General features: G+C 43.0%; 1 protein-coding gene across 50 annotated transcripts in view; it reads right to left on the bottom strand.

The window, feature by feature from the left end:
* Positions 1 to 27,149, bottom strand: part of clasp2 (cytoplasmic linker associated protein 2) — a 49,336-nt gene that overhangs the window by 4,302 nt on the left and 17,885 nt on the right. For 2 of the 50 annotated variants that reach the window (XM_047330208.1, XM_047330242.1), the window contains 33 exons: positions 21,126 to 21,266; positions 18,560 to 18,633; positions 18,343 to 18,435; positions 18,064 to 18,209; positions 17,624 to 17,759; positions 17,405 to 17,475; positions 16,735 to 16,794; positions 16,513 to 16,590; positions 16,138 to 16,305; positions 15,535 to 15,575; positions 14,960 to 15,112; positions 14,221 to 14,244; positions 13,786 to 13,803; positions 12,929 to 13,030; positions 12,671 to 12,697; positions 11,773 to 11,799; positions 9,835 to 10,008; positions 9,491 to 9,535; positions 7,960 to 8,067; positions 7,593 to 7,655; positions 6,877 to 6,989; positions 6,701 to 6,724; positions 6,220 to 6,375; positions 5,985 to 6,076; positions 5,839 to 5,902; positions 5,050 to 5,109; positions 4,766 to 4,768; positions 4,125 to 4,288; positions 3,811 to 3,889; positions 1,789 to 1,932; positions 1,474 to 1,617; positions 1,217 to 1,323; positions 654 to 795 (listed from right to left, as the gene is read on the bottom strand). In XM_047330208.1, coding sequence (XP_047186164.1) covers positions 654 to 795; positions 1,217 to 1,323; positions 1,474 to 1,617; positions 1,789 to 1,932; positions 3,811 to 3,889; positions 4,125 to 4,288; positions 4,766 to 4,768; positions 5,050 to 5,109; positions 5,839 to 5,902; positions 5,985 to 6,076; positions 6,220 to 6,375; positions 6,701 to 6,724; positions 6,877 to 6,989; positions 7,593 to 7,655; positions 7,960 to 8,067; positions 9,491 to 9,535; positions 9,835 to 10,008; positions 11,773 to 11,799; positions 12,671 to 12,697; positions 12,929 to 13,030; positions 13,786 to 13,803; positions 14,221 to 14,244; positions 14,960 to 15,112; positions 15,535 to 15,575; positions 16,138 to 16,305; positions 16,513 to 16,590; positions 16,735 to 16,794; positions 17,405 to 17,475; positions 17,624 to 17,759; positions 18,064 to 18,209; positions 18,343 to 18,435; positions 18,560 to 18,633; positions 21,126 to 21,266 — 3,041 coding nt within the window. Of the gene's footprint in view, positions 1 to 653; positions 796 to 1,216; positions 1,324 to 1,473; positions 1,618 to 1,788; positions 1,933 to 3,810; positions 3,890 to 4,124; positions 4,289 to 4,765; positions 4,769 to 5,049; positions 5,110 to 5,838; positions 5,903 to 5,984; positions 6,077 to 6,219; positions 6,376 to 6,700; positions 6,725 to 6,876; positions 6,990 to 7,592; positions 7,656 to 7,959; positions 8,068 to 9,490; positions 9,536 to 9,834; positions 10,009 to 11,772; positions 11,800 to 12,670; positions 12,698 to 12,928; positions 13,031 to 13,785; positions 13,804 to 14,220; positions 14,245 to 14,959; positions 15,113 to 15,534; positions 15,576 to 16,137; positions 16,306 to 16,512; positions 16,591 to 16,734; positions 16,795 to 17,404; positions 17,476 to 17,623; positions 17,760 to 18,063; positions 18,210 to 18,342; positions 18,436 to 18,559; positions 18,634 to 21,125; positions 21,267 to 22,427; positions 22,609 to 27,149 lie in introns of those variants that run through there. The other 48 variants (XM_047330241.1, XM_035621096.2, XM_047330216.1 and 45 more) reach the window with 48 other exon arrangements.

The following is a 27,149-nucleotide window of genomic DNA, read 5'->3' as shown; positions in this document are numbered from 1 at the left end:
GTTCCTGCAGGGGATAAAGTTCACAGTCATCAGTCAAATAACACTTGACTGTAAGCCGTCAGTTCCTATGCTGCAAAGGTAGTGGTGGGTCAGATGTCAGGGTCACATACAGTACATGAATGTGTGTGTGTTTGTCTCCCATGAGTACTGATTACACACGTAATATTGTAGTAAAGACTACTGAGGTTACATCCACATAACTACCTTTTCATTTTAAATTAAATCACTGATGCTACTTTTAACACCAGCTGTCATCAGTACTCCGGAGTTTTTGGGCGCCTAAAAATGAGAAGTTTGGATGCAGTCTTGCGCATTTGCTTACTGATTGGTTCTAATCAGTCACAACGAATTGACTTCCGTTTCACATCGGCACACACATGACCAGTGAATGTGATTGGTCACGTGACATACATTTTTAGGCGTGTTAGAATTGATGGGGATTAATACTGATACGGTTCTAAAATGCTTGTGTGGATGGAGATGTTTTGGATTTAAACTGCCATTTTAAAAAGAAAATGTAGTAGTATGGATGTTGCCTGAGCAATCATGTGTCAGAACGACAAGCGCCGTTGGTTGGTACGATCCCATGGTAAGATGCTCTCTAGTTTTGTGATGTTTGCCCCTTGGTGGTTGTGACGAGTCAACATGCTCACCTCCTCTCCTTCCCGCCGCTGGACCGGATCGTTCATGTCCTCTTGGCTGCGGACGCTGAAGTTCTGAATTGCCTCGGTGACGCCTTTCAGCGAACTGTAGATGTCTTCTGAGTTCATGTTTTCTGTGTCGTAGTCAAAAGCACTGAACACATACAGAGACAGATGAGCAAACATTAAAACTTAGATTATCCAAACTGTCCTGCCACATGTCATTCTCTGTATTGTTATGCATATGTCATGTATGATATGTACAGTATTCCATGTGGTGTATCATGTTTTAAGTTTTTCAGGAACACAATTTTCTACTACATGTTAAAGTAAATCTGGTCCAAGTCGAAAAAATTATTGAAATTAAATACAAAATTTATGAAATTACACCTCAACAAAAACAGTATTGATAACATGTGACTAATTGTACATCCTCACACAAGTTTTTACACTTTACACAGTGTCCGAACCCGATTCTTTTTACAAATGTGCAGATCTTGTCAATGATAGGATTTTTATGGCTTCTGGTGAGAGAAAGTGTACTTCAGACAAGTGTGTGTGTGTGTTTATGTTACCTTGGTGAGGGGGTGTTCTGGGAGGTGTTTGTGGGGGAGGTGACTGGGCTGGACCAGCTGGCTGGAGATCGGGGGGTGTGGCGTGTCAGAGGGCTGCCCATTGGAGCCTGAGAATCAACCAAACAAACCAACACAAGTTGACAAAAAAAATTACAGCCCTACTGTCACAGAACAATAATTAACCACCTTGTGTGTCTTCACTAGTAACACAAATGAAACCATTCAGTGATGTCCGTGTGTGCGTGCGTGTGTTTTACCTGTGCAGCGTTGCCACTGTTCCTCAAATGGTTTTGAAGCAGCTTGGTGGCTCCGTCCTGAAAGGTTTTGGGCAGAGCTGCCAGCAGCATTGTGAACTCCGGAGTGTTGAGCTGGAACAGGGAGATCAGCACCAACTGGGCTGCCTGGTACACACAAAACAATTAATTTAGGATGTGACTCAAAGAGGGCAGTGATGCTCGCCAGTGACACAACAATAAACTGCTGGAATGTTTTAACATGGCTGACTTAGAAAATGTACAATATCTTAATCTCAAAACTATGTGTGAAGTGTGTGTGTGTGTGTGTGTTAGTACCTTTCTGACATCAGAGCTCTTGGGTTCAGTCGTCCAGGTGATGATGCGGGATACGGCCAGCCGAGTCTCACTAGAGTTCACAAAGTCTGGAGCCTCCATCTGTAACGTCAGGGTCTCGATGTACTTCAGAATGGCCACCTTCACCTACAAGACACACACACATATTGATGCAAACCATTAGATAACCTCATAACACAGGAACTGCATGGACAATATTCCCCTGCAAATGCATAAGAAAAAAGTAATAATACACAAATGGGAACAAAATTACAGGCACACAATGAAAAAGTGACGATCAACTCAGTATGTAAAACCATAGCAGATTGTGCAGATCCGAAGATCAAATTTTTCCAATGTGTGAAGTGCATTCATGTTCATTCTTATCAACACAGAATAAAACATCAAATAACATAAACCCAATGAAAAAAATGACAAAACAATGGAAGAAATAAATTTAAACTTTCAACACAAGCTCCGAAATTCCACAACAACCGACTCTGCCTTTCCTCTATCCCTCTCTCTCTCTCCTACTCTTTACATATGCACTCGAGGACCAGAACTTCCTCCAAATCACTCGGCAGCATTGTGCGCGCCACATAATTGCTCCCCCCGGAGCGCACTGACCTGGGAGGACTGGCTCCAGGCTGCGGCCTGCTCATCTAGAGAGCAGGCGTGGCGGCACGCTCTGAGGGGGAACAATTTTACCCCGGCCCCTCCCCTGCCTCGCCCTCGCCCGCAACACGAGCTCCGTGCAGGCTTCAGAGAGAGAGAGGAGAAGCACCGCGTCAATCAACGGAGGGAGACAGGGAGACGAGGACATGGGAGGGCAGGAGGGAGACAGGAGGAGAAGAAGAAGAAGAGAAAGAAAGAAAAAAAAAGAAGAGGGAGGGATGATGCAGGGAGTTTAGGGGGAGGAGGAAAAAGATTGGAAAGTAGGCTTGGGTGATATTTTCATTTTATCGTTCTGATTCAGAAAATCTGGCAATTACACACTGCCAATGTTGAGGCCACATGGGGTCAGCAAAGAGCTGAAATGCCTGCCATAGCTGTAAAGTTGTGAGGCTTTATCATTTACTAATTAACTACACTGCCGATATGCACAACATTATCTTGACACGTTGACAATAGACTTTTATCATGATTTTCTGGAAATGCAATTGTTTATTGAAAATGTAATCCAAAAGGACAGTTGCTCTCTGTTCATGGAAATGAAGGACTGCATGAAGCAGCTATCTTCTTTGATTTGTAGCATCACCCACAAAATGTTTAATGTTTACGGCATTTATCATCCTCTGCTGTAGCCCAACAATGTTTTTGCACAACTATGTTTCTTCAGGCCACAGCGGAGGTCATTGACTTATAACTTAGCTTTAAGCAGCTACTTCTCCCTGCATGACATTCACCAAATGCTGCGAGTCCAACAACAAAAACTGACAGCAATAAAATATGGTAACAACGCACTTCCTCTTAAATGTCATAAGGCCTGATACAGCAAGTCCAAGTGAAAGCCACAATCATTTTGAGGAAATTAAGTTTGGGGTGGGAAAATGGTGAAAAAGTGATGCTGACACCATCCTTTCATTGCGCAAGTCTAGTAGTTGGAAGGAAAATAAGCAGACTGATTAAGAGAAGTAAAAGGAAACAAAGAATAGGGATAAACAGAACAGGACAGGGAATGGGAGGAGGAGAAAGGAGGGAAGGGTGAATGTAAGAAAGAAAAAGGAAAGTATGGGGATGGAGAGGGAGTTAGAAAAGGAGAGCTTGAAGGGAGTGTCCACACTGAGGCAGAGCAAAAAGCCAGTCGCTATCCAATCACAGCCCAGCGTTATGGGTTTTGTGGGGTTAGGGAGGCAGAGCCAGCATGGAGGGGCATCAGGTCGTATCAGTGCAGCAGTTACCATGGTTACAGCATCCCTGAATTTCCAGCCTTAGGTCCATCCTACCCCGTCCACCCCACACACTCCTTTACACACGCACAATTGCACATTTTCAAACACGCAAACACGCACACACACACTTTACCTTGAGGTTGGGCGTCTGTGTCTGGTCGACAGTAAATCTCATGAGAATAGTAAACTGGAGGTCATTGGGGAAAGACTCTCTGCAAGTAAAAACAGATATACACATTATAGTTGCAGCATGTGAGAGGCCAATCAGTTCCTTACAACCCCAAAGAAAAAAAACAGACAGAGACATAAAGGACTATCTAACAGATGGTAACGCCCCAAACAGAGCCCTGATCTCAACATCAAGTGGACCTTTGTGCTTTAACACATGCTCTTCATTAAGATCAAGGATGCCACAAATTCTATTTCAGTCTGCAGTTTGACACCCACCGTGTGACATCCAGGGCTTTCTGAACTTTGGCCTGTACGGAGCCCAGCAAGTCGGCTCCCATCTTCTTCAGCAGCTGAGTGAGCAGGACGAACAACCAGTCCTGCAGGTCGTCCTTATGGACCATGATGAAGTCGACCAGTGTCTCCAGGAACATACTGAACACCTACGGTCGAATCACATAGACACCGTCGGGGGTCACGCAGAGCAAATTAAGTCATTTTACAATTCACATTTTTCATGCAATCGCATGCACCTGCATTTACAGGACAAAATATTATTCTGTCTAGGAAGGTAATTGTGAGAGCAGCATTACGTAGTTCCCATTGCAAAGTTAGTGGTTATTCAATCACCAAGTAGACTTAAATCACCCAAATTAATATTATAAAGAAAACCACAATGAAAACCACAATGATTGGTGTTTGCTAATTCCTCGACAGGAATTAGCAAACACCAATCAAGCCTTGTGGCGACCGTCTCAAAATGCTATTGGTTGATTTTAGCAAGACAGTGTAGTTACAGGCAACATTGTGTGAGGTGGGTTAGTGAGGGTTATGTTGTTGTCTTGGTAACTGGTTACCCAATCAGATTAATGAAGCAGACATTAAGTCTAAGTACAATGACACTGGTTGGCCAAACTTACTCTCTACCGAGAGTTCCACAGTGGGGTGGCATGTGGGGGAGAGAGACACATCCGTTAGCATCCTGACAAACAATGTACTTAGCTTGTGAACGTACACTCATACTGTTGACTTTCAACACAAAATACTTGAGCATCTTCAACCGGGTAATAAATCATAAAGTGAAAAATGTGAGGAGATGTGTGTAAAAAAAGTTGAGTAATGTGAAAGATGAGAAGGAAGAAGTGAGAATGTTGTGGGACAAATAAATTAAGGCAGGAGAGTGATTCATGGTGAGATGCAGTACCTTGAAGGAGGCTGAGCTTATACCGGATTCTGCCGTGCCGTACACCCTGCCGGAGTCTCGCTGAAATTCATCAAATCGTCAAAAGCGTCACACGAGGGGGAAGGGGAGAAACTCACACACCTTACGACATGTGCGAGGCGACGGGCATTCAAAAATAATGCCGAAAACACGGGTGGCAGTGTGAGAGAGGGCGCGACCCGCAGCTGGTTAGTCAGAGAGGGGAGCTGGCAGCCCAAACATTTGTGCATGTGTAATGTATGTGTGCGTGTTTAAGTACATTTGTGGTCAGCGTTTCGTTGCTTCTGACTGCAGCTAGGGAGGGGACAGACAGCAGGGTGGCAGTGGATGCAGTGAGCACAGCCAGTGGATTGGCTTCTGAACGGTGACAGAGCAATCCCACAGGGTGGCGGAGAGTGTGAGTTCACGCACAAACTCAGGCGTGGCATGCCGTAAGAGAAAAGTCTGTCGAACGCTCTGCATGCCTGCGTTCATGTTTGAGTGTGTACCTCCATGTGTGTCGGTTAACCAGCTCATCCCGACTTTATTGCTAAACTTATTCATGTGACTAAATTTAACGTCGGTGACTGTTGAAATGTGTCCGTGTGCGACTGAACAAATATGGAAGGATATTTTCCTTGTTTTGGCAGAATCCGGTACAGTGAAGGATGGTGGGATAAACAAAAGTATTTGAAACCAAAGTAAAATCAAAGTGGAAGTGAATAATGAATGTTTGTGACACGACAGTGAGCATGAGTGCTGGGTGAGTACTTGTGCTACATGCACTCATACCTTACTGTGGGGGTCGGCAAACATCCTGGTGAAGATTTCACACAGCCTCTTCAACTCCACTCGACTGCACATCAACAACAAAGTTAGCCGGAAATTAAACAATGAGCTCAAACTGTGAAGATACATGAGCCTGTTACTTAACTGACCTGAGAGTGCGTTGGTTCTTAAGTAGAGCCTGGAGGCCTAACAGTCCCTCCTTCCGCTCAGACCAGTTGGCACTGGCACAGCGATTCAGCACCTGAAGGAACCACAAATACAGACACAAGGCAAAGTGATGATATTTAGAAAAAACTAACTAGCCGTGGAAAAAGCTGCCCCCTTGTTTGACCTAATGTCTGTCAGGTTAACTGCAATTTCTGCTATTCCGCTGTAGCCACTAACCTCAGCCACGTCTTCTGTCTGCCTCATGTAGGTGGGGATTGCTCCTCCATTTCTGGAGCTGTAGGACCGTTCAGAACAGGCGCTGGACGCGTCGCTGTTAGCGTCATCGTCAGAGTACATGCTGTAGTTCTCGTAACGCCGCCGTGCTGGTTTCTTCTGTAGGTGGAACGGAGAGGGAATTTAATAAAACTGAAATTAAAACTTGAGTAATTAAAGGAAGGTCCAGAACGAAAGCATGCATTTATAGAAGACAAACACAGCTTCACACACACACACACACACACAGCTTCTCACACACACACTCACACACACACAGCTTCACACACACACACACACACACACACACACACACACACACACACACACACACACACACACACACACACACACACACACACACACACACACACACACACACACACACACACACACACACACACACACACACACACACAGGTAAGAGGCAGGCAAAGAAGCTGACCTTGGACCGCATGTCTCCCAACAGCTGACAGCGTTAAACAGAGGTAGAATCAGGGGTTAGTTAACACAGACACACACTCCAGCAGGTGTGAGCTGCACATCCTGACACTAAATTGAATGTGCATGAGAGCTATTGTGTATTTTTTAATCTTTTGGGTAGTGTATGCGTTTTCCTACTAGTGCATCTGCGAGAGCCTCCTCTACATCTGAGCCCGTGTTGAGGACCCTCATGGCGCTGACTGAGGAGGAGAGACGACTGGACTGACTGATGCCAAAGCCTGATCCTGATCCTGAAGAGAGGGCAGAGACAGGGAAGCAGAGGACACTCGTTAAAAAAAACTAAAAAAAACTTCCAATGAATCGCACTTCCACACAAATCAATCTGTCTCCCTCTTGTCCACTGACCATCAACCATCCAAGTATCATCCACTCTTCATCATCCATTCTCTGACATTTACTCAACCCACACACGCTACGTTTCCCATGAGCCTGTAAGTTAATGTGATGACTTGTTAGAAGACATTGCAGGTGCCACTGGGGGTTGGAGAATAAAGTATGATTGACATAAAACACAGGAGAATGCATTGGTGGTCCCTCAGAGAAGGGGTGGAGCTAAATAAAGAAAACAAATGGTAAAACTGGCAGCATGGTTGTCAAGTGGGAACTGAACGGGCGGAAGCATGCGATTCCACTGGAAGGTTCGACATCCTGGAGTAGAAAGATTAAAATTAAAATAACAATAACAACTGAGGTTGACGCACAAGAAAAGAAGCAAAAACAAATCACAGGAGAAGATGCGTGGACTCGAATGAAATAAAGAAATCGGAGCAAACAAAACATTTAGAAGGAGTGGGTGGGTGAGGTACAGAGAAGTAGTTGTACTCAGCCTTCACCTGCAGCCCCAAAAGTATCAGGTGTGTGTAGAGCTCCGGTGGAGCGAGAGTAGCTCCGTGTTGCTGCAATCGAAATTCAGACACGCAGTTTAACATTCGCGCACACAAACACACACGACAAACACGTACAACCCTCACACTGATCGTGTAGTGTGTGAGAGTAGAAAGAAAGGCTGAAAAACATGCAAACAAATGCAAAAGACCGATTTACCCTCTACTTTTTAAATAGATGAGATCTTTGGAAGTTTAGTTTAAATCAGATACCGAAGTAAAATAAAAGTTTAGGTTTTTCTTCGTCTCCAACGTCTTACACATCCTGATTTTACCACTCATCCATCCTAGGTATGAGTCCTCTATTGCTACTCACCGATGGGTGTGAAGGAGCGTACAGGGCTGGTGTCCCGGCTGCTCTCCCTGCTGGCCTCTCTGCTGCAGCCCTGACTCATACTGGGCCGAGGGATACGACTGCCCCGAGCTAACACCACCCAGGTTACAACGCCGCGTCGCAGCAGAGGAAAAGAGGAGAACAGGGCCGAGGAAAGAGCAGTGGAAGAGGAAGGGAAAAGTGACAGTCAGAAGAACATAAAAGACAAGGGGAAGGGGCATAAAGGAGACCACAAAAAGACAAAGAAGAAAGACAAATATGAGCAGTGAGAGAGAAGAGAGGTGGGGACATACATGGATAAAGACATCAATAAGACAAAAGAGGTAAGAGTCAGAGGCTGACAGAAACAGGAGAGAATGAGCGCAGGTCGACCGGCCCTGAGGAAGCATCTCAACAGACTTAAGACACCAGGTTTCCTGATTCTCGAGGAAGAGGTCACATCAGAGGACATCGCTTAGGGCTGCAACTAACAATATAATAAAAAATAATTAAAATTATTCTGCCGATTCTTTTCTTTATTAGGTCAATGACAAGCAATTATCAATTAATCTATGATATTATTTTGATGACTTGATTAGTTACAAAGTCTCTAAATTGTCATTAAAATAGAAAAAAATATTTTACTAATCCGCTTTCCCCCCCCCCAACAAGTAAATTTGCACATTGGAAGAAACAAATGTTTAATTAATGTCTCGGATAAGCATTTTTTGTCTGAAAAACTGTTCAGGACATTTGGGTTTACTTTTATAGTTTACTAGTTTACTAGTTTACAAACAAAAACAGCAAAAAATTTCACACTGAGAAGCTAGAACCAGTGAATATTTACTTTAAATGACTTGTCAAATATGTTGTACATTAACTTTCTGTTAATGAACTCATTTGTGATGAAAGATTCCTCAGCTCTGGATGAGATGCACCTGACAAGAGCAACAGACTGCCGGACTCACACTTAAATGAAACAAACATTGTGATATTCACATACGCTCAGACGCACACAGGAAAGGAAGTGATTCAGGATGAATTTTAGCAATCGAGGGAGAAGGCGAGGGGAGGACTTGCATTTTCATCCAGAAGCATCGCAATTCAACTTTTCACCGCTCATTGCTCTGTTCATCAGCTTCAGCATCTAACCAGCCAATCATGGTTAATCACAGCCAACCAAAGAGCTACAAAGCCCCTATGAAGCGCCGCTGATCGAAGAAGGATCGTTCATCAGCCACTGACAACAGGTTAGTACAGAGAGAGGGGGTCTGTTCATGAAACTTGGATATCTGCTGATCACGTGACACCCATCGTCATGACAACACAGCCATGAAGTCAGAGAAGTTAGAGAGATGGGCTCTGTGAGGCTGAGGCAGTGAGCTACTGCTTGATTGGGATGGCAGGAGAGGTTTGTAGTGATGGATGGAGATTAAAGAATGAGGAGTGGAGGGATGATTTCATGAGTAAAGAAAGAAAGGATGGGAGGAGACGGAATGAGGTGGAGATGGTCTGGTCGAGGCCGGGGCCTTACCTCCTCTACTCGCTCCGTTGTAGATGGAACTAATGCTGGAAGGAGCTAGAGGACAGAAGCAAGAGGAAGGAGAAAGGGGGAGTACAGGGAGAGGAGCAGTGGAGGAATAGGTGGATAGGGAGAGGGAGGGGAAAAACAGTTGAGACCCAAAGGTTTATGGAAAATTGAGCGTGGTTACCATCATCTAAGATAACAGGGCAAGTGTCCAGGGCAGAAAGTCATTGGTGAGCAAATTATAAAAAACATGAAAACACAATTTGATCAGATGTTTTCAAACTAATGCCCAAAGACAAATATAAGAGGAAAAAGTTCCCTTTATGAAACCGTTTATTTTTTCCACTTACCAACTGACAGGCGAGTGGGGGAAGAGTCTCTGGAGCAGCCTTGGCTGCGGGGGATGCGGCTGCGTCTGTGCCCGTCCCCGCTGGTCCCGGCCAGCACCCTGTGGGCCCCCGAGCTCATGGTGCTCAGTGCCGTACTCGTCAGCACACGACCGGGGGAGCCACTCCGACTGCCAGCTTCAGAAATACGCAGAGAGAGAAGAAAGAGGAAGAAAGAAAAGGAAAGGGGAAAAAGGTTGTTTTTAAAAAAAAAAAATAGTTTTGTATACATGGAACAGACAAAACAGTTGCTACTGTACTTCACTAAGTGGCTTGCGTTTTCAAGCAGCTTTTAATAACTGTTGTAACATATTGTATGAAAGTGTTTGATGTCATTGGAAAGAGGATTCTTGGGGCTGGAAGAGTAGAAAACCACAATGAGAGGAAAGTGCAATTAGATTGTCCTGAGCCAACATTTTTCAGTCAGCAACTAAAATTCAAATGAATAAATAAAGTGACATTTTCACAACATGATGACAATTTTAAAGACAACTCTTGAAAAGAATCATATGATTATTATGAGAGCATTTGCTAATGGAGGTCTCAGTTTCTCCTCCCCACATCATCCTGTCTCCAAGTACAAAGCCCAGTGTGTCTTCCTCTACAACCACTCACATCACTATCAACCTGCACACAAACAGTGGAGGAAAAGCTCGGCTCTGCAGAATATTAAGTGTGTGAACAGATTTTTGGATCTAAACTAATGACTCAAAATGAACATGCAGAACAGACTTTCTTATTCTCACTGACTCACAAAAACTAAAGACACACCCACACACACCTGCATTTTTCTATGTACTAGTACTTCACAGAGCAAAATACATTTTTCTAATAGACAATAAAACAAAATATGGGTTCTTCTGGGGTTTTGATGTAATATCGATATCCTGATTGATGAGGAATAATTAAAACTATTTTATCCTCTGATAACAAGTAGTCTCTCTTCCAAGACTCCTTCCATTTCCAGATGTAAAACCCATCTAGAAAATGAAGCTAACATTTTAACAATCATTTTAACAATCTTTAGGTTAGGATGAAGAGCCAAGTAAAATGTATAGATTGGATTTGCAAAACTACATCTTCTGGGTGACAGAATTCCACCACAGAAAGGTGCGAGTCCTTTTTTTAAATGAAAACTTGTTCATTTTTTAACTTCAACCCTATAGTTCTACACGAGGGATCTCCATTCATAGTGTAATGCTCAGGCTACATTCTCATTACTATGCTTTCATTCAAAAACACATCACTGCTGCTACGTTTTACGCCTGGTGTCCACATTGCTCCAGAGTTTTTTATTTTTTATTTGGAGCATTCGCTTCTTGATTGGTTCTCATCAGACACTCGAATTCCGGTGGTGAAGAAAAGCGTTGTAAACACTTACTGACAGTAACAATGTCACCTCTCTTTTTTCATTATAGTTTGTTCACGGTAGTTTCTGTTACTAAGCAACCACCTGCAGTGTACACAATCTGCTTGCTGTTCACACAGACACGCACATGCTCCGTGTACGTGAATGGTCACGTGATAGACATTTTCATGTGTCTTAGTATGGACGGAGATTAATACTGATACGGAGCTAAAACGCTCGTCGTCGTTTTTGTTTTAAATGGCCATTTGAAAATGAAAATGTAACGGTGTGGTCGAGCCTTAGTGTTAGCGTTACACAACTTCACTACATCCACGCAAACATAAGAGTGCAGAAACACACGCCTCCCAATGCAGAGTGTTTAGCATGATCATAGCACAGCCTGTGCATACAAGTCCCAGCATGCCTCAGCCAGAGTGGGAGGAACTGAAGTGACCTTTCTGGGTGCACGTGAAAGAACGGGGAGTCGGAGCAACAGAGGAAAGGCAGTAAAGATAAAAGAGAGCGGGTAAAAAGAAGAAGCGTTGTAATCTTACCACCAACAGGGGTAGCAGACTGAGATCCTGAGCCATTAAGCCCATTGGTTGGGAGGAGGGGGGGAAGCAGAGGCGAAGGGGGGAGGAACAGCAGATTAAACCAGATGAATTATGGGTGTTAGCGCAAAAAAAAAAAAAAGCGTCATGAGAGTTAGAACAACAGAGTATGATGGCAGCGCATCCTGGTGTGTTCCATACCGAGAATGAAGGCAAAGCGGGAAGACTTGGATCAAACAAATCCATTTATTAAAGAGAAAACGAGTACTGACGACGCGTCACTGAAACAAACACACACGCACTGAACCAGCGGCAGATGATGGCCTGGGAGAAGCAGTGCATGTTAAAACAGCTAGCATATATACATATATATATGAAGCGAAGCCTGTTCACAATGAAAGAGAAAAATGCTGCAGAGAAAATATGCTCAAAAACATCCACACACACTCTCACACACAGATAAGTAGAAATAATTCGAAGCCTCTGTGCCACCGTCATTTCAGTGAGATTTGGGCTTTGAACTTTTGATCAGACAATTTGCATTTTGGTCTTTTATCTAAATGCGGCTCTGGTCAAGGCTCTCCTAGCCAAACGCAAGCAGCACATTATCAAGTCTTATTGGAAAGCAGCTACATTCAGATCTGCTTTTGTGCAGCAATCTCAGTGGCTTGTGTTACACTTCTTACAGTATACAAGTATTTGAAATAACTTGACTGACAGCCAGAGCCAGACTAGAGCAGCAGTAATTAAACTGTCCACCATAACATCCTCAGTGATGAGACACTGCATGCGGATACACAAAACACCTTGAACAGAATGACAGCAATAGCGGGTGGGACACCATTCCCACTGTGGTACACAGAGAGACATACACACACTGACTCTGACACAAACAGAATACCTGGTGTGCAATCGGATTCGTCGGAACCTGAAGGCACAAAAACATTTACATGGAGCTTATCGTCACCTTGAAGGCAACATGTAAAAGAAACTCGACAACAAGGGCCTGAGAAACTACAAAACACACACTCCAAGAGGCCCCCACACACACACCATTTATGTTGCTGTGTGTGTGATGTGGGGAGTAGATTTCATACCCAGGATGTTTCACTCATAGCTAGGTCAAAGTCATGCTGTGTGATCAGGGCTTGATACATACGTTGTGACTGGGAAACCATCTTGGTGCGGCTGCGTCCTCTTGAGTCCACTTGGCTGGACACGCTGCTGGCAGTGGACAGGGGCTGCTTGGTACGTACACGGCCTGCATGTACACGAACAGAAAACTGTTTAAAAAAACACACACACACAAAAAAAAAGACCCCCACAAAAACTCACAGCCCTCCTGAGGCTAACACACCTCTCACAAATTGTTTGCAGCCCAGAATCTAAGAAGCTACTAAGGACGACGAAAAAAGCAACTAATGCTGGAAGCTGAAATATCAGATTCTAAGCTAGCACTTATATTAGTCATGTGCAAACACAGAAACACACAAGGGATGCTTCGCTGGATCAGAAACCTGTCTTAAACTGGTATCCATCTCTAGGTATTTGAGATTAAATGAGTGGGTGAGATATTATAACAGCTGCAATGAACAATTCTATTCATTTTCGATTTAAAGTACAGATTTGTTTCTTTATCGAAATGACTTCACTGATTAATCGATAATCGAAAAGGTTTCCAGTTGTCTTTGCATTGCTCCACAAGTAAATTGATCGTTTCAACTTAAAATTAAATCCATTACCACCATTCACTGTAGCCTATGCAGCGCATCCTCTGATCCATTTTCTGTTTGCATTAAGCCTTCCCTCTATTCAAATATTGGGTCATAAGAACCACTAAGAAAAACAATAAAAGTTAATTGAGGTTAATTAAAATAATTAAGGTTTGATTCGTTATTGTAAATTTTAAAGAAATGTTAAGATTTTTAAAAAAAATCAGAAGTTGTCAATAAAATGTTCCAGCTAGAACATCCCTCAAAAGCCACAACAAACACATCCACCTAACCACAATCTTACCAGTGTCTGACCTGGTCCCTACAGGCAGACAAAGAAGAAGTATGTCGTAAACATCGCATTCTAGCTAATATGTAAAGAAAAAAAATCCTAGTATCCTATAAAATAAAATAAACTTAAAAAACAGTGATACAATTTAATACAGAGTTAATGGTTAGGCCGTTTCAAAATTAGAAAAAAAATTAAACTGTAGTAAAGCAGCATAGGATGTTTTAGGTGTAATTAATTCATTAGACTGATTAATTGATGTGATGAGTGGGACAGTGATACAAATGATGGCTGAATGTAAGGCTGACAGCAGGGGGCACTGTGGCCACATACTGCAATAAAAAGAGATTACATGGACTGGGTTGAAGTGAGGGAAGGGAAAAGAAAGGAAGAGAAAGAAAAATAAACATGAGTAGGCTGTTTTCTGGTGGCAGAGTGAGATGATCTTACCATCCGTTTTATCAGAGGCATCATCTTTAGTAGCCAAGAGACAAAGAGAGAGAGAGAGGAAGGGGGGAGTGGGGGGGTGGGGGGTGGAAGAAGGAATAGGATCGAAACAAAGGGAAACAAAAGAAAAAGGATTGATAGACACATTATTGAAAGAAAAAGACACAAAAGGAAAAGGGAACCCAAGAAAGGGGAAATGAAAATTGAGTGTCGGTAACAAAGAACAAAAAGTAATAAAGAGTGATAAAGAATGTAAGACGGAAAAGAAAAGGGGCAGAGAGAGGAGAAACGAGAAGAAAGGAGCACAATGTGCATTAGTCAGAGAACATCTGTTTAACAGAGGTGCAGATGAAGGGATCGACATCGAAACATAGAGAGACAAACACAAGACAGAATCCACCGATAGAACATGCACACAGGGAATATCAATACCAAGACATGTACAGGACACATCAACAGGCAATGAGCAGGCAGCCGGAGAGGAGAGGACAGGAGAGCAGAGAGGCCAGTCCAAGCACTCGACCGTGTGAGTGTGTAAGTCCATACTCGGAGACTGTTGTGAAGAAGGATGTGGTGAGCTTTCCTGGAGAGGACGTGACTTTAACCTGCTCCCTCTTGACAGAAACCCCAACAGTTCTACCCCCTTAGCTGATCTGAACGGTCCCATCCCAGCGGATTACATGCTGAGCAATGTCTGCGCGCTGTTTTGATTAGTCGTCTAACTTGTCTGACAGGCCCTTACCCAGTGAGGAGTAGGAGCCAGGGGGCAGTCGGCCTGCTCCCCTGGTCTGTCCGACGTGCCGGTGCTTAGCGACTGCTGCTGCGTTTACATCCACGTCACTACGGGAGCGCTGCAGGGAGGCCGCCGACAACCCACCCTTTGAACCCGCGGGGACTGATGGAACAGGAGGAGGAGGAGGAGGAGGAGTGTGTTGGAGTGGGAAGGGAGGTGATGAGGGGATATACAGTACAATACAATACAAACGCATGCAAGCACCATTACTACACGTACACTATATTGATACCAAACAGAAATACAAAAACAGCCATGTAGAGACGCATATACGCATTTGTGCGCAGGTGTGTGACATAAAAAACATAACCGGGTGTGACTGTACAGGACTGAACACGGGAAAGATGTGATGAACATGATGGTAACTTTACATATGTGCTGATCTTGGTTGGAGCTGCTGTGTGCGTGTGCGTGTGTTTATGTCATTGTATGCACCTGTTTTCACACAAACGAGTGAGAATTATACAGTATGTTAGAGAGAGCTTGCAAGTGAATCTGCTACTGTGTGTGTTTGTCTGACTCACCTCGCCCCGGAGCTGCGGACCATTTAGAAGAAAGAGGCCGACTGACAAACAAGGGAGAGAGGTAGGTCAGTACACAACAATACAAACATATATACACACAAAAAAATAATGATATTAATTAATCAATTCATTCATTAATTAATACTTTTTTTGCATTGTATATGGAACAGCCTAAAAGAGAAGCTCCACCCACTGCGGATGTAAAAGAGGGTGTGAGGTTTTCACAGTTAACTTAGGTGATGGGTGATTCAGAGAATGTGAAGAGAAGATTGCAAATTCAGCTAGCAATAAGGATTTAATTTTTTTTATGTATGTCAGTCGTCCATTCGTAATTAATCTTCTTTGTCTTGCCTAAGAAAAGAGAACAGTCATTTATTGAAAAAATCGGAGACGATGAGGGATTAGGAGAAAAAGCTGGAAGAAAACTGATTTGATTATTGTCCAGCAAGTGTGTCCAAAGAAGGGTCTGTAGATACACAGATTGGGTCTTACGAAAATATTTTTAAAATGGTTTTCTGCCAAAAGACTCAATATGTAGTCTATTGTGTGTAAACCTAGAGGTCTAAAGCAAACAGTGGAGGTGCAGTGCTGAGCTCTGATTACTTGAGGCTCTCCTGAGAGGAAGATGAGGAGCGGTCACTCTGGGGAAGTGAGGCCACGCTGCCAGAGCTCTTCAGGAAGGACTGAAGGGTCTTCTGGTATGATGGCTCCAAGGAGTTGTAGAGGGCATCAGCCTCCGATGGAAAGTGGTTCCTAAAACCCCAGTAGGCCCTGAGAGACACAGAAGAAGTGGGGAAGGACCAGTGACAGAGGTGGGCAGAGAGAACAGAGTCAGAGGGAGGATTAATGGATGAGGGATGATGGAGGGAGTAAAAGAGAGCAATCAGGGGATTCAAACAGGAAAAGGAGGCTGGTGAGATATTTAACACTACTCCTCTTTCACATGATGCAATTTAAAGAAATGGGTCTATGTCTTACTTGCGGGCCTCCACTCTGGCCTCCGAGTCGGCATCTCGAATTCCCTTCTTGATGCTCTCCACCATAACTGCTGTGTGCCTGCAAAATAGATCCAAAAGTGTGAACAAGTAGAAAGAACAGGTTTAGAAACGTATATTTTATCATATGTAAACCACACTAGTGTAAAATAAATTTTTGGCACTTATGTCAAGCCAGTGCTGACTTTTGAACATCCATCCTCACCTCTCCAGAGAGTGGGTTTGCCATTCCTGTAGCAGAAGCTCCAAGAAATCATAACAGCGCCTGGAGACGACACATTTCAATCAGCTTTTCTCACTGGAAATACCACGACCTTGCAGCATCATCATGAGCATTCTGGTTACAATTTTGTAGCCTTTTCCACCAAAAAGAAAAGTTGGTTAGGAGCTGGCACCAAAAAATAGCTATAACTAAAAAAATCAGCTTCTTCCATGCGGACCGTGACGACATTGATGCGCCTGTCATTTTCAATGCAAGGGCTCATCATTTCATCTTCATTTTTCAACATACTATTCGTCTTACACTTAACAGTCTTCTATGTCTTCTTATTGTGAGAAGTTGACCCATGCCCGTTTTTTGAACGTGAAAAAATATGTACAATAGCAGAACAAAAACTCGCAGCAGCTAATCGATGAGCCCAGCACCCTTGCTACTACCGATTATTTCTGTTGTACACCCATCCGTTTAATGACGTGTCCATGGTTACAATGGTTCAGCTCAAAACTGGTTGAATCGCAGGCCAGTTCGCTGGACAGCACCAAAGTTTAAATAACCCTCAACAGAACCGGTTCAACAACCAGTTCCCTGTTGGTGGAGAAGGGATCTTTGAGTACTGCTCATTAGCACACTAGTTTGTCATGGTTGATAACCTCACCTTCTAACAGCCACAGACTTGGATGTGCAGTTACTGGTTATCAGCGGGATGAGCCTCGGGACATGTGTGTACTGCACAAAGGACAGGAAGCAGAGAGTTGAAGTGAACGGGAAGTTTCACAGAAAATCCCAAAAAACTGATGTTTGCAGTAGCGTACACACTGTCCCTAAACTACTGAAACAAGACTTTTGAAGGACTTTATTAATTTGTAAAACTTACCCGTATGATGATGCGAATAGCCGACACACCGGAGGTGGCCATGACTTTGGCGCAGTTGGGGATAAGGTTGAAAAGCACAGGAACAATGGCTTCCGCTCCATGGTCAAATTTATTCCCCAACACTAGCGAGAGGTGTCTACAATAATTAACAGAAAAATACACGTCAAACGAAACCACAACTGTGGTGAAGTCACCAGGACCAGCGAGTGTCATCAAACTGTTTAGCTCAAACAGGTTCTCATGTCACTGTCTTCACACGCTGTACTTCCTGTAATTCAACGATAGCATAAATCATTTACGGTCTTGGTTATTTGTATAACATTTTACACAACCATTCTCGTGCAGAGTCAAACTTTTGCTTCTAGGAGGAAAAAACGTGTTCAATCCATATTTGAACAATTTATCCTCCGGTGATGAACGCATCTGTGATAAATACTCACGCTACAGTGATGCAGGCCTCTCGAACCACTTGTGAGCGCAGGTCTTTAGCCGACAGTTTGAATGCTCCATCAAGCAGCCGTAGGTGCTGGTAAAAACAGTCATAGTCGGCTGCACCTGCCACCAGCAGTGAGCGGATCTTTTTCATCTGTAAACAATACATAAAAAAGACACATTTAATGATCAAATGGAAGGGAACAAATATCACTGCAGACTGCAGTGTCCAAAAAGGTTTTCTTATTGTTACAGTTAAAGAAACATTTAGAGGTGAATCTACTGACAGCTGTGGCTCTCTGGTCCCAGTCATGTTTGTCATCAGAACAGATTTCACGGATCTTGTTCAGGTTGTCCTCAAGATCCCTTGAGGAGTAGATCTGCATTGAGAAGGAAAACAGAAAAAAGAGATGGGATCAGAATAAATAATGTGAAGGACAGGAAAAGTCTCAGGCCATCTGGCTTGAATGCCGGTTTAGTTTTATTCTCCTGTGTTTTGTATACCTGGACAGTAGGGACGTCTGTGAAGCCCCTAATGAAATCATCTTCATCAACTCCCCCGGCACTTTCCTTGGATACTGGAAAACAGAATGGAGTAAATTAATATGCGTGTGTGTGCATTTAGAATATTGCCTACAAGCCCTCAGCATTTAAGGATTCCTGTACTTGCTGGTTTTGTGATTCTGGTTTCATTTTAAAAAAAGAAAACACAGGGAGAGTGGGAGCAGCCTGTGTTTCTAATGGACTTCCTGGCAGTAATGGGAACGTCAATCATATCTCTCTAGGGGTTGGAAGCTCTGTGGACCACTCCTCCTCTAGCTCCTCACCAGGGGGAACAGGGAGAGGAGGGAAAGACGAGACAAAGAAAAAGCTCACGTGCAAGAAGAAGAAAAAAGGCAGGAACTGAGTGCTGAGAACAATCCAGGAGAACGGGAGTATTAAAACACTGAGACAACTTGGAAGATGTTTTCATATCAGGCTGTGCCACAAAGATATTTCACTCTACACGACCCTTAAAGAACTGGGGAACATCTCTGTAGCCTGCTGATTAGCTGTCTGCACAATCCTCAGCGACTCTCGGATGTGACATGGCAGCAATTGCCAATATGTTTATTGCCAGAATTATGAAACGGAAAGGTTCATCAGTCGTTGTGACTCTGATAATAAATCTAGTTATGTTGATAGCTGATGCTTTGTATCGGTTCGTATCGTAAATTGCGCTGTTGTGATTGAAGACTACCTTGGCCTTAGAGAGAATTCATGCACTGACACTCGATCATTCCTGATTCGGATTCAAACCTTTTGTCTTTCCCAGTCTTTTCTTTTACTGTCAGTTATTGGCAAAATGGAAATATCTGTCCATCTTGAGTCTTGTTATCGAGTGTTGCCAGATTGTGTGGGCGTACTGTCATCTAAATGCAGACAAAACGTCCTCCCATCACCGCCATCATAGAAAAAAACCATTGTCATATTACAGAAGAAAGGCCAAACAATTCATTTGCAAACAAATAAAAACTAGAGGTACAAAGGAGAACAAAATGACGGAAAATGTTTACATCTCATACACCTTTAAGGCAGGTGAGTGAATATTATCTGTGGCAAAGATTTTTTTCCTTTTCATCACAGGTCAAGTTTGTGAAAAATACCCAGCATGCCCTTGACTTCAGCCTCTCTCAGCCTCTGCACGGTCAATAAGGTTTTAACGATCCAAGTGACAGGAGATTGCAGTCTTGCGTTTCCACACTACCGAGCAGTGTTCCGGGACTCGGCCAGACTAGACTGCTCGTTTGTGCAACACTTGCACCTACAAGTGTACTGTATGTGAGCATGCATGTGTGACGGTGCTGACAGAGAAACATTAGCAGGAATCGACTGCACGGTCGTGGGAACACGACTTTCTTCGTCGGAAGATGAGAAAAATCAATGTATGCACAAGAGGAAGCAAACATAATACTCCAGCCATCTATTGTACACAGCAGTAGGGAAACTATGCAGGGGGGGGGGGCTCTCTCTCAAAGGGAAACATGATGTGAAAAATGTTTCAAAGGATTATCTGCTGCAGCCCAGAGATATGAGCACAGGTATGAGGCCAATGATAAGAATATGAGAGCGTATCAGTTTTCTGAGGAGACGCAGAGGGAGTGCGTCACTGTAGACTATGACATCTGCTTACTACAGTAATCGTATTTCTTCTAACAGCCCTCATAGCCTCAGTTCAGGCCACCAATAAAATATTTTATGCAGTTGAACTAGAAGTTGATATTAAATCTGTGAAAGAAAAGTGCGTGATTGGGCGGTGTCTCGTCAGGCATCTTAGCACAAACTGTTAATGACGACACGTCCTTGAAAGAAATGAAATACTCTTACAGTGTTTATATAGCTATCAGTATCTGCCAAATTATTATGGACACTAATTTCTGAGTCCAAACGCTGTCAATGCTCGAGTGTCAAGTCTGAGTCTTCATGACAATGTTCTTTTCCAATAATTTTTTTAATCTTTTGAATATAGATTCAATGAAAATACATGTATTTGGGAATATTTTCAATTCTTTTTTTGAAAATGTCATTAAAATTTCCTGCCAGAATTGATAAAACACAAAATCCTAGTGGCATCAAGCTAGTAGACAGCTCAAGTCCATTTAAGTTGCAGTTAAAGGCAGGGGAAAGTGAGAAATCAAAAATTTATATTTGCTACCAGTCACTGAACTTCCAGTATGTACAAAAATAAAACATTAATTTAACCCACAAAAGGAGGATCCTTGTAAGTTCTTAATGATGTTTTTAGATGTTGGATTCTCTGGGCCTTATCGTCAGCCATGAGGATTTGAGCTCCTAGAATAGAAATGGACTGCAAACTGAATAACTGGTACACTTGACTACCACAAAGCCAAAAGTAAAGCTTTGTAATTGTCATGTACTGATCATTTTCATGTGCAACTAGCCTAAAGGAGGAATTGACTTCTTCATAGAAGAATGAATGACATAAAACCCACCTTTTTTTCGGGACTTGGATGCCCTGCTGTGCAACTGAATTCAGTGTGTGTGTGTAAATTTGAATTAACTTAAATACCTAGCTTGCCACCAGTGGCACTGGGTCTGCGTGCAGCTGATGATTCTGCAGGCTTCTTGGGAACTTTGGGGACCTTAAAGGCAGCCTGGGCTGCGGAAGAACGACTCCCGTCCACACTGTCGTCATCCTCAAAATTGCGATCTAGAGGGAGAAGAGAGGGTATACAGTGTTACTATGTGTGTACCACATCAAACTTTTGCCTCTTTGTCTCTTCATGGAATGAAGTTCAGACTATACATAACAGTTATCAAAGATCTTACACAATACTGCACATCATTATCTTCATAAACAGACAGAAATAGTCTAAACAGCGAAATCCTTTTTTTATTCATAACCTGCATGATCATGAATCAATACAGGATCACAACTGAAGATTTACGGAACATGAGAAAGTAATGTTATTGCTAAAAGATCATCTATTTCTCACACAACAAATCCCAGCCTTCTAAATATTGAAATAACACAAAAAAAAGGTATTCATTATTTACACCCTTAGGTTCTGAAGCATTTTAAACCAACGCGTTCTTTTTATGCAGTGCATAAGGAGTTTAGGTCTGTTCATAGCTATTTAACAGTAGAAAGAAAAGTAAAGACCGGACGCAAAGCATTGAGGGGGTTGTTGTCTACAGAGACCTTGGCCAGGAATCACTAAATCAATACTAATTACAAACCCACCACTCGCACGTAGAAAAAAGAAACGCACACACACACAGAAGATCACTTGTGAGAGCCTGAAAACACATTTAATGATCAAATTGTCCACCCATGCAAACAGTGATTGACAGAGGCCCACAGGCCAGCAGAAAATAAAGCTAGCTCGAAAGCTAGTAGAGAAACTTGCCACACGCTTGCTACAATGGTGCAGTATTTTGAATGTGCCAGCGAAACACTTGTGGAAGACGATATAGGGAGGACACACACATACATACATACATACTGTACACACGGGCGCTCACACACTCACACACACACACACACACATACGTACAGGATTGTGGAGATGAAACTGTTGGCATAGGAATGCAGTTGCGCTCCGGTCGCTCTGACAACCAGCCGTGGAGAAATGCGCCACAGCCACCACCCTACACCTTGACTCATACATCAGCTTAACTATACAGTCAGCATGCAAAATCATAAGACAAACACGCAGGTTTCTGCATGTACACACAAACATATGCCAATAGTGACTGCGGAGTCTAGTGGACATAAGGTGGACATGCAAAGAAGCAGACATATACATCCTGTGTCATCAACACACACCAACACACAACACAACACACCCAGGTCGACCCCTGCACTCACAGTCACAGATCCGCTGGCAGATAAGTCGCCTCATGCCTCTGGGAGGGCGTGGTATTGGGGTCCCCCCTCTTCTCCAAACCGTACCCCAAGACACATACACAAAGCTCACACGCACCTCATATTGGAGCTAAAGCTGCACGCACACGCACACACAAACACACATCACATCGTCTGAAAATCCCTCCACCCATACAAGTGCCGGCATTTTCTATCACTCCTCTCTACCTATCCTATCCTCTCCCCTCCCCTCTCTCTCTCTCTCTGTCCCCCAGCATCTCTCCTCCTTTCCTCAGCCGCTTCACAGCCAATCAGAGGAGAGGTGACATCATGGTGTTGCAGCCAGTGCGGAGGCAGGACCATGAATGTGTTTGTGTGTATGATGGGAGAAAAAGGGAGTCACACACACACACACACACACACACACACACACACACACACACACACACACACACACACACACACACACACACACACACACACACACACACACACACACACACACACACACACACACACACACACACACACACACACACACACACACACACACACACACACACACACACACAAGGAATATTAACAGGGCTTCTCTGTGTCCCTGCCAGACCAGCTAACCTAAAGTCATTACCATGGACAACACACACTCTCCACCCTCTCCCTTTCTCTTGCTGTAATGCACAATTATCAATAACCTCTTAACACACTTCTTATTCAGCTGCATTCGCCTGCGAGACAAAAAACACATTTATTTATTCATTCATTCTCTCTCACACATCCACCAGAACAAAGGGTGGTGGAGAAATAATCAAAGGAGGGGTGATGATTAGGAGCGTGAAGGAGGGGAAATGACCACACCCCTCCATCTGAGGCCTGGACCCACCCACATGCACACACCCACACATATACACACACATACAGTGCAGTCCAAGTATCAACACTGTGAAACGTTCTTCCTTGTTTTGACTCTCTAGTCCATGATTTTAAATGAAACCATCATCTCCTCAGAGGAGCAGTAAAGCAGATAAACTGTAACCCATTTAAAGGGGACCAAAATGCACAGAAAAAAAAATGACTTAATTACCAAAACTGTCTTCAACCTTCAGACACCAGCAGCACTTGGCATCTTGCCTAGTGAACCATTTGAAAGGACTGTGCTGCAACCATCTTCAATTCTGGCCTGTTTTGGGTAAATGTGGCTTTCCTTCTGGTCCACAGCAAGTTAAATGCATGCACAGTGGAATTGATGGCTGTGATGGAATATAAAGCCACAAAGAAAGAAATAAACAAACACCATGTAGTACACTATATACAGACACACACACACAGACCTGATGTTTTTTCATCTAATCAGATCTTATGCAATATTGTATCTCCCCCAATGGACTACCTATAACACATCTAAAAGAACAAAAAACATAATATATATTCTAAATACATGTTAATGTCAGCACCAGGGTCAGGGTTCAAATGACTAAAAAAACCTTTGCATAATAATATTATGAAACAAGGTCGTACATATGTATAATGAATGCAGAGGAGAAAAAATAGAAATACAGTGATAATAACAATACATTTTTACAACAACACATACACCATTAAAACTGAATAAATTAAAGGTATAAGATGCCGTTTTAATGAATTTAATTGCTTTCTATCAACACACGTGGGTCCATTAACAAGTATCAGTCCCGCAACAAGGGTCTTAATGTTGATTTGCATTAATGTTAGCATGATTAGCATCTCCTGCTTTTGTTTAGTCAGACCCTGTGGGAGTAAATGTCTAAGGGTGAAGGGCAGAGCTAGACACCAGGGAGAAAGGGGGGTGGGGGGCATGGAGAGAGAGTGAGAGAGGATCCCTAGTAGAAGGCAGGCTGCACACATGTTTCCATGGCGACCTGTGCAGACCAGCTTCTTAAATGAATAGAGCAGCAAACAGAAGAACTAGAAATGATGTTCAGTAAGAACTAAGCACATATGCACGTCTCAAATTTAGTTTAATCACCATATTTACTGGTTATGCATGACATTTCATGTTGGTTTATTGAATTAAGATGGATTATGATGTGATGGGAAGACTAGGAGCCTCTGGCAGCATTGTGTGAGTCTGTGTTTAATCCCCCCAAATAAAGCACAACATGCAAATAATGCATCTACAAAAACACAGACACACACAAGCTTTCAGCTGTGACCACATGGTGGCAGCACTGGCTCCGCTTCAGCCTAATGCCTGTCCTACATATAAGAGCTACAGTTGAACTTGAATATATGTGGAGACAAATAAATCTGCACTAACTGCTGCAGTGTTTCAGTAACTTCCTTTATGGTTGGTGGGGGAACATAACTGACTTTGAAACTACAGATTTGAAGTGACATCTAGTGACATTGTGAGCAAAATCTGATTCAAAAATAAAAGACAAACACAACGGGTCATGATATTATAAATCAATGACAGAGGCTCTCACAATGAGATAATGTGTGCAAAAGAGTAAACACTGAATTCTGTGTGTAAGTCTACAGAGCACTCAGTTAGTATTAACTTATCCGGCACAAATACCCAGTCATTGTAGATTCTATACAAACCACACTAAACATCAGTTACGGATAAGTGCCAGAGTTTCCGTTCTAAAGCGCGGGGACATCTTATCAGCCGGAGCACTGCAGCAGACATCGTCAAGTATTACGGCTAGAAAATCTCAACATGCAACTAAGAGCATAACCAGGCATCTTCTTAGGAATTAGACTAACTACATGTGTTTGTGATGATCTGCTCTAAGCTAGGGAACAGGCAGTACCAGCTCAAGACCATGTGACACTGCATGAGATGACACCTGGAAAAACATGTTGATATTTCTCAGCACTCATTTGAAAATGAGATGGAGAGGAGAACATGAGAAGCACTACAGGAAATTGCAAGAGAAGCTGTTCAAAATATCCCGACTGCCCCAGCTCCAAAGTAAACTAGAAGAGGTATGTGTGTGTCAGGAGAAAAATAAGACTATGACACCCATGGCCCTCCTGCAAGAAGCAGTTTATAGGCATTAAGAACCAAAAGTACTTCAACTAGCTCTTCAGAGAATAGTGGTTGTTATGAGATAAACTGACTAAAGTAAAGGGTACAACAAAACAATACACAATGAGGAACAATCTGCATAACCACAATACAGTATAGAGGTAAATATAACACACACACACACACACACACACACACACACACACACACACACACACACACACACACACACACACACACACACACACACACACACACACACACACACACACACACACACACACACACACACACACACACACACACACGCAAGTATTATTTGAGACCCAATTCCAAGTCTGGGAGAGGAATAAACCATAATATTCGGAGGAAAGCCTCGCCATGGCAACCAGCCTAGCCTGGAAACGGGGTCATGGTTTCCTTTGCAGAGCCAGAGATGCACTGAAGCAGAATGAGGATGTCTGCGAAAGACTTTGTGTGTGTGTGTGTGTGTGTGTGTGTGTGTGTGTGTGTGTGTGTGTGTCAGTCCCTGTCATCACTTAAGTACTATGCAAGCAATGAAAGCTGCTGCTGATGGTCAGTTTGCAAAACCAAGTATCTCAGGGCTTCAACTCTGTGTGAGTGAGTGTGTGTGTGTGTGTGTGTGTGTGTGTGTGTGTTTTTGCAGGCTAATTTTCAGACAAGACAAAATAACATTGAGTAAGAGTTGAGCGCGGCGGCGCCAGCAGCACTGACATGCTTTACTTTCTCACTCGTACACACTGGAAACATACTTTGTTGGCCTCTACACACTTACACCGGAGAATGATTCAGATAATTGTCATTATTAATTATATTATCATTCATTCTTAATGATGAATTTTTTATGAAACTGTATTAAGTCTGTGTCACAGTTCAGTTCGTTTCAGGTTTGTCTTGGAGTTGAGGTTTAAAACTGTGATAAAATGTTTTTTTTTATCTATTTATACATGTACAGTTGACATGTGGCCTTTATTTGGTCTAATGTGGGCCAAAACAAACTCTAAAAGACTACAGTGGAGAAGGCTTTGATTTTTGTTTGATTTGAATTTCACCTACGGAGGAGAATAAAGGTATATCTTATCTTAATCCCAATAATCAATCACATATGTATACACACCCAGACATCTGTCTTGGGAGTAAGAGATGGGGAGAAGAAGGCTTCCAGCACAGAGCAACACACACTTGAAGCCTTAGAAAGAAAAGAGCCCACCGAGAGAATGAGATTTTTTTCTCGAAGTATTATTATTCTTTTCAATTGAGTTGAAAATTGTAACTGAAAAGCAAGAAAATGTTTTCTTTTCATATAAACCAAACTAAATGTAGAAATGAATCCTACTTGGCTTCTGAGGCCAAGAAGCACACTGCACCATTTAACCATGACCGATATCCTGAGTTCAAGTCGGGCCTCGCGGCTACAATCTCTCTCAAATATTTCCTGTCTCACATTGACATGACATTTTACAAAGACAACAGAAAGAAAAAAATCATCAATGAATCACTAGGATACACAAATGCTCTGGCACATGAACTTTTTATATCTATGCACATCACACACACAGATGCAGTAAAGCATGGTGGGGACATTTTGGGACACCCCAGTTTTCTCTTTCACGCATGCAGATGCAGCCTATATCTGAGCCAGAGCTCTCAGGGTGAAAGTGCTCAGAGTTTAAGCTGATTTCAATCTAAAT

This window comes from Scophthalmus maximus, chromosome 22, assembly GCF_022379125.1.
Source record: "Scophthalmus maximus strain ysfricsl-2021 chromosome 22, ASM2237912v1, whole genome shotgun sequence".
NCBI lineage: Eukaryota > Metazoa > Chordata > Actinopteri > Pleuronectiformes > Scophthalmidae > Scophthalmus > Scophthalmus maximus.
Note: the sequence above shows the minus strand (reverse complement) of the source record. Positions and strands in the feature narration are given on the sequence as shown.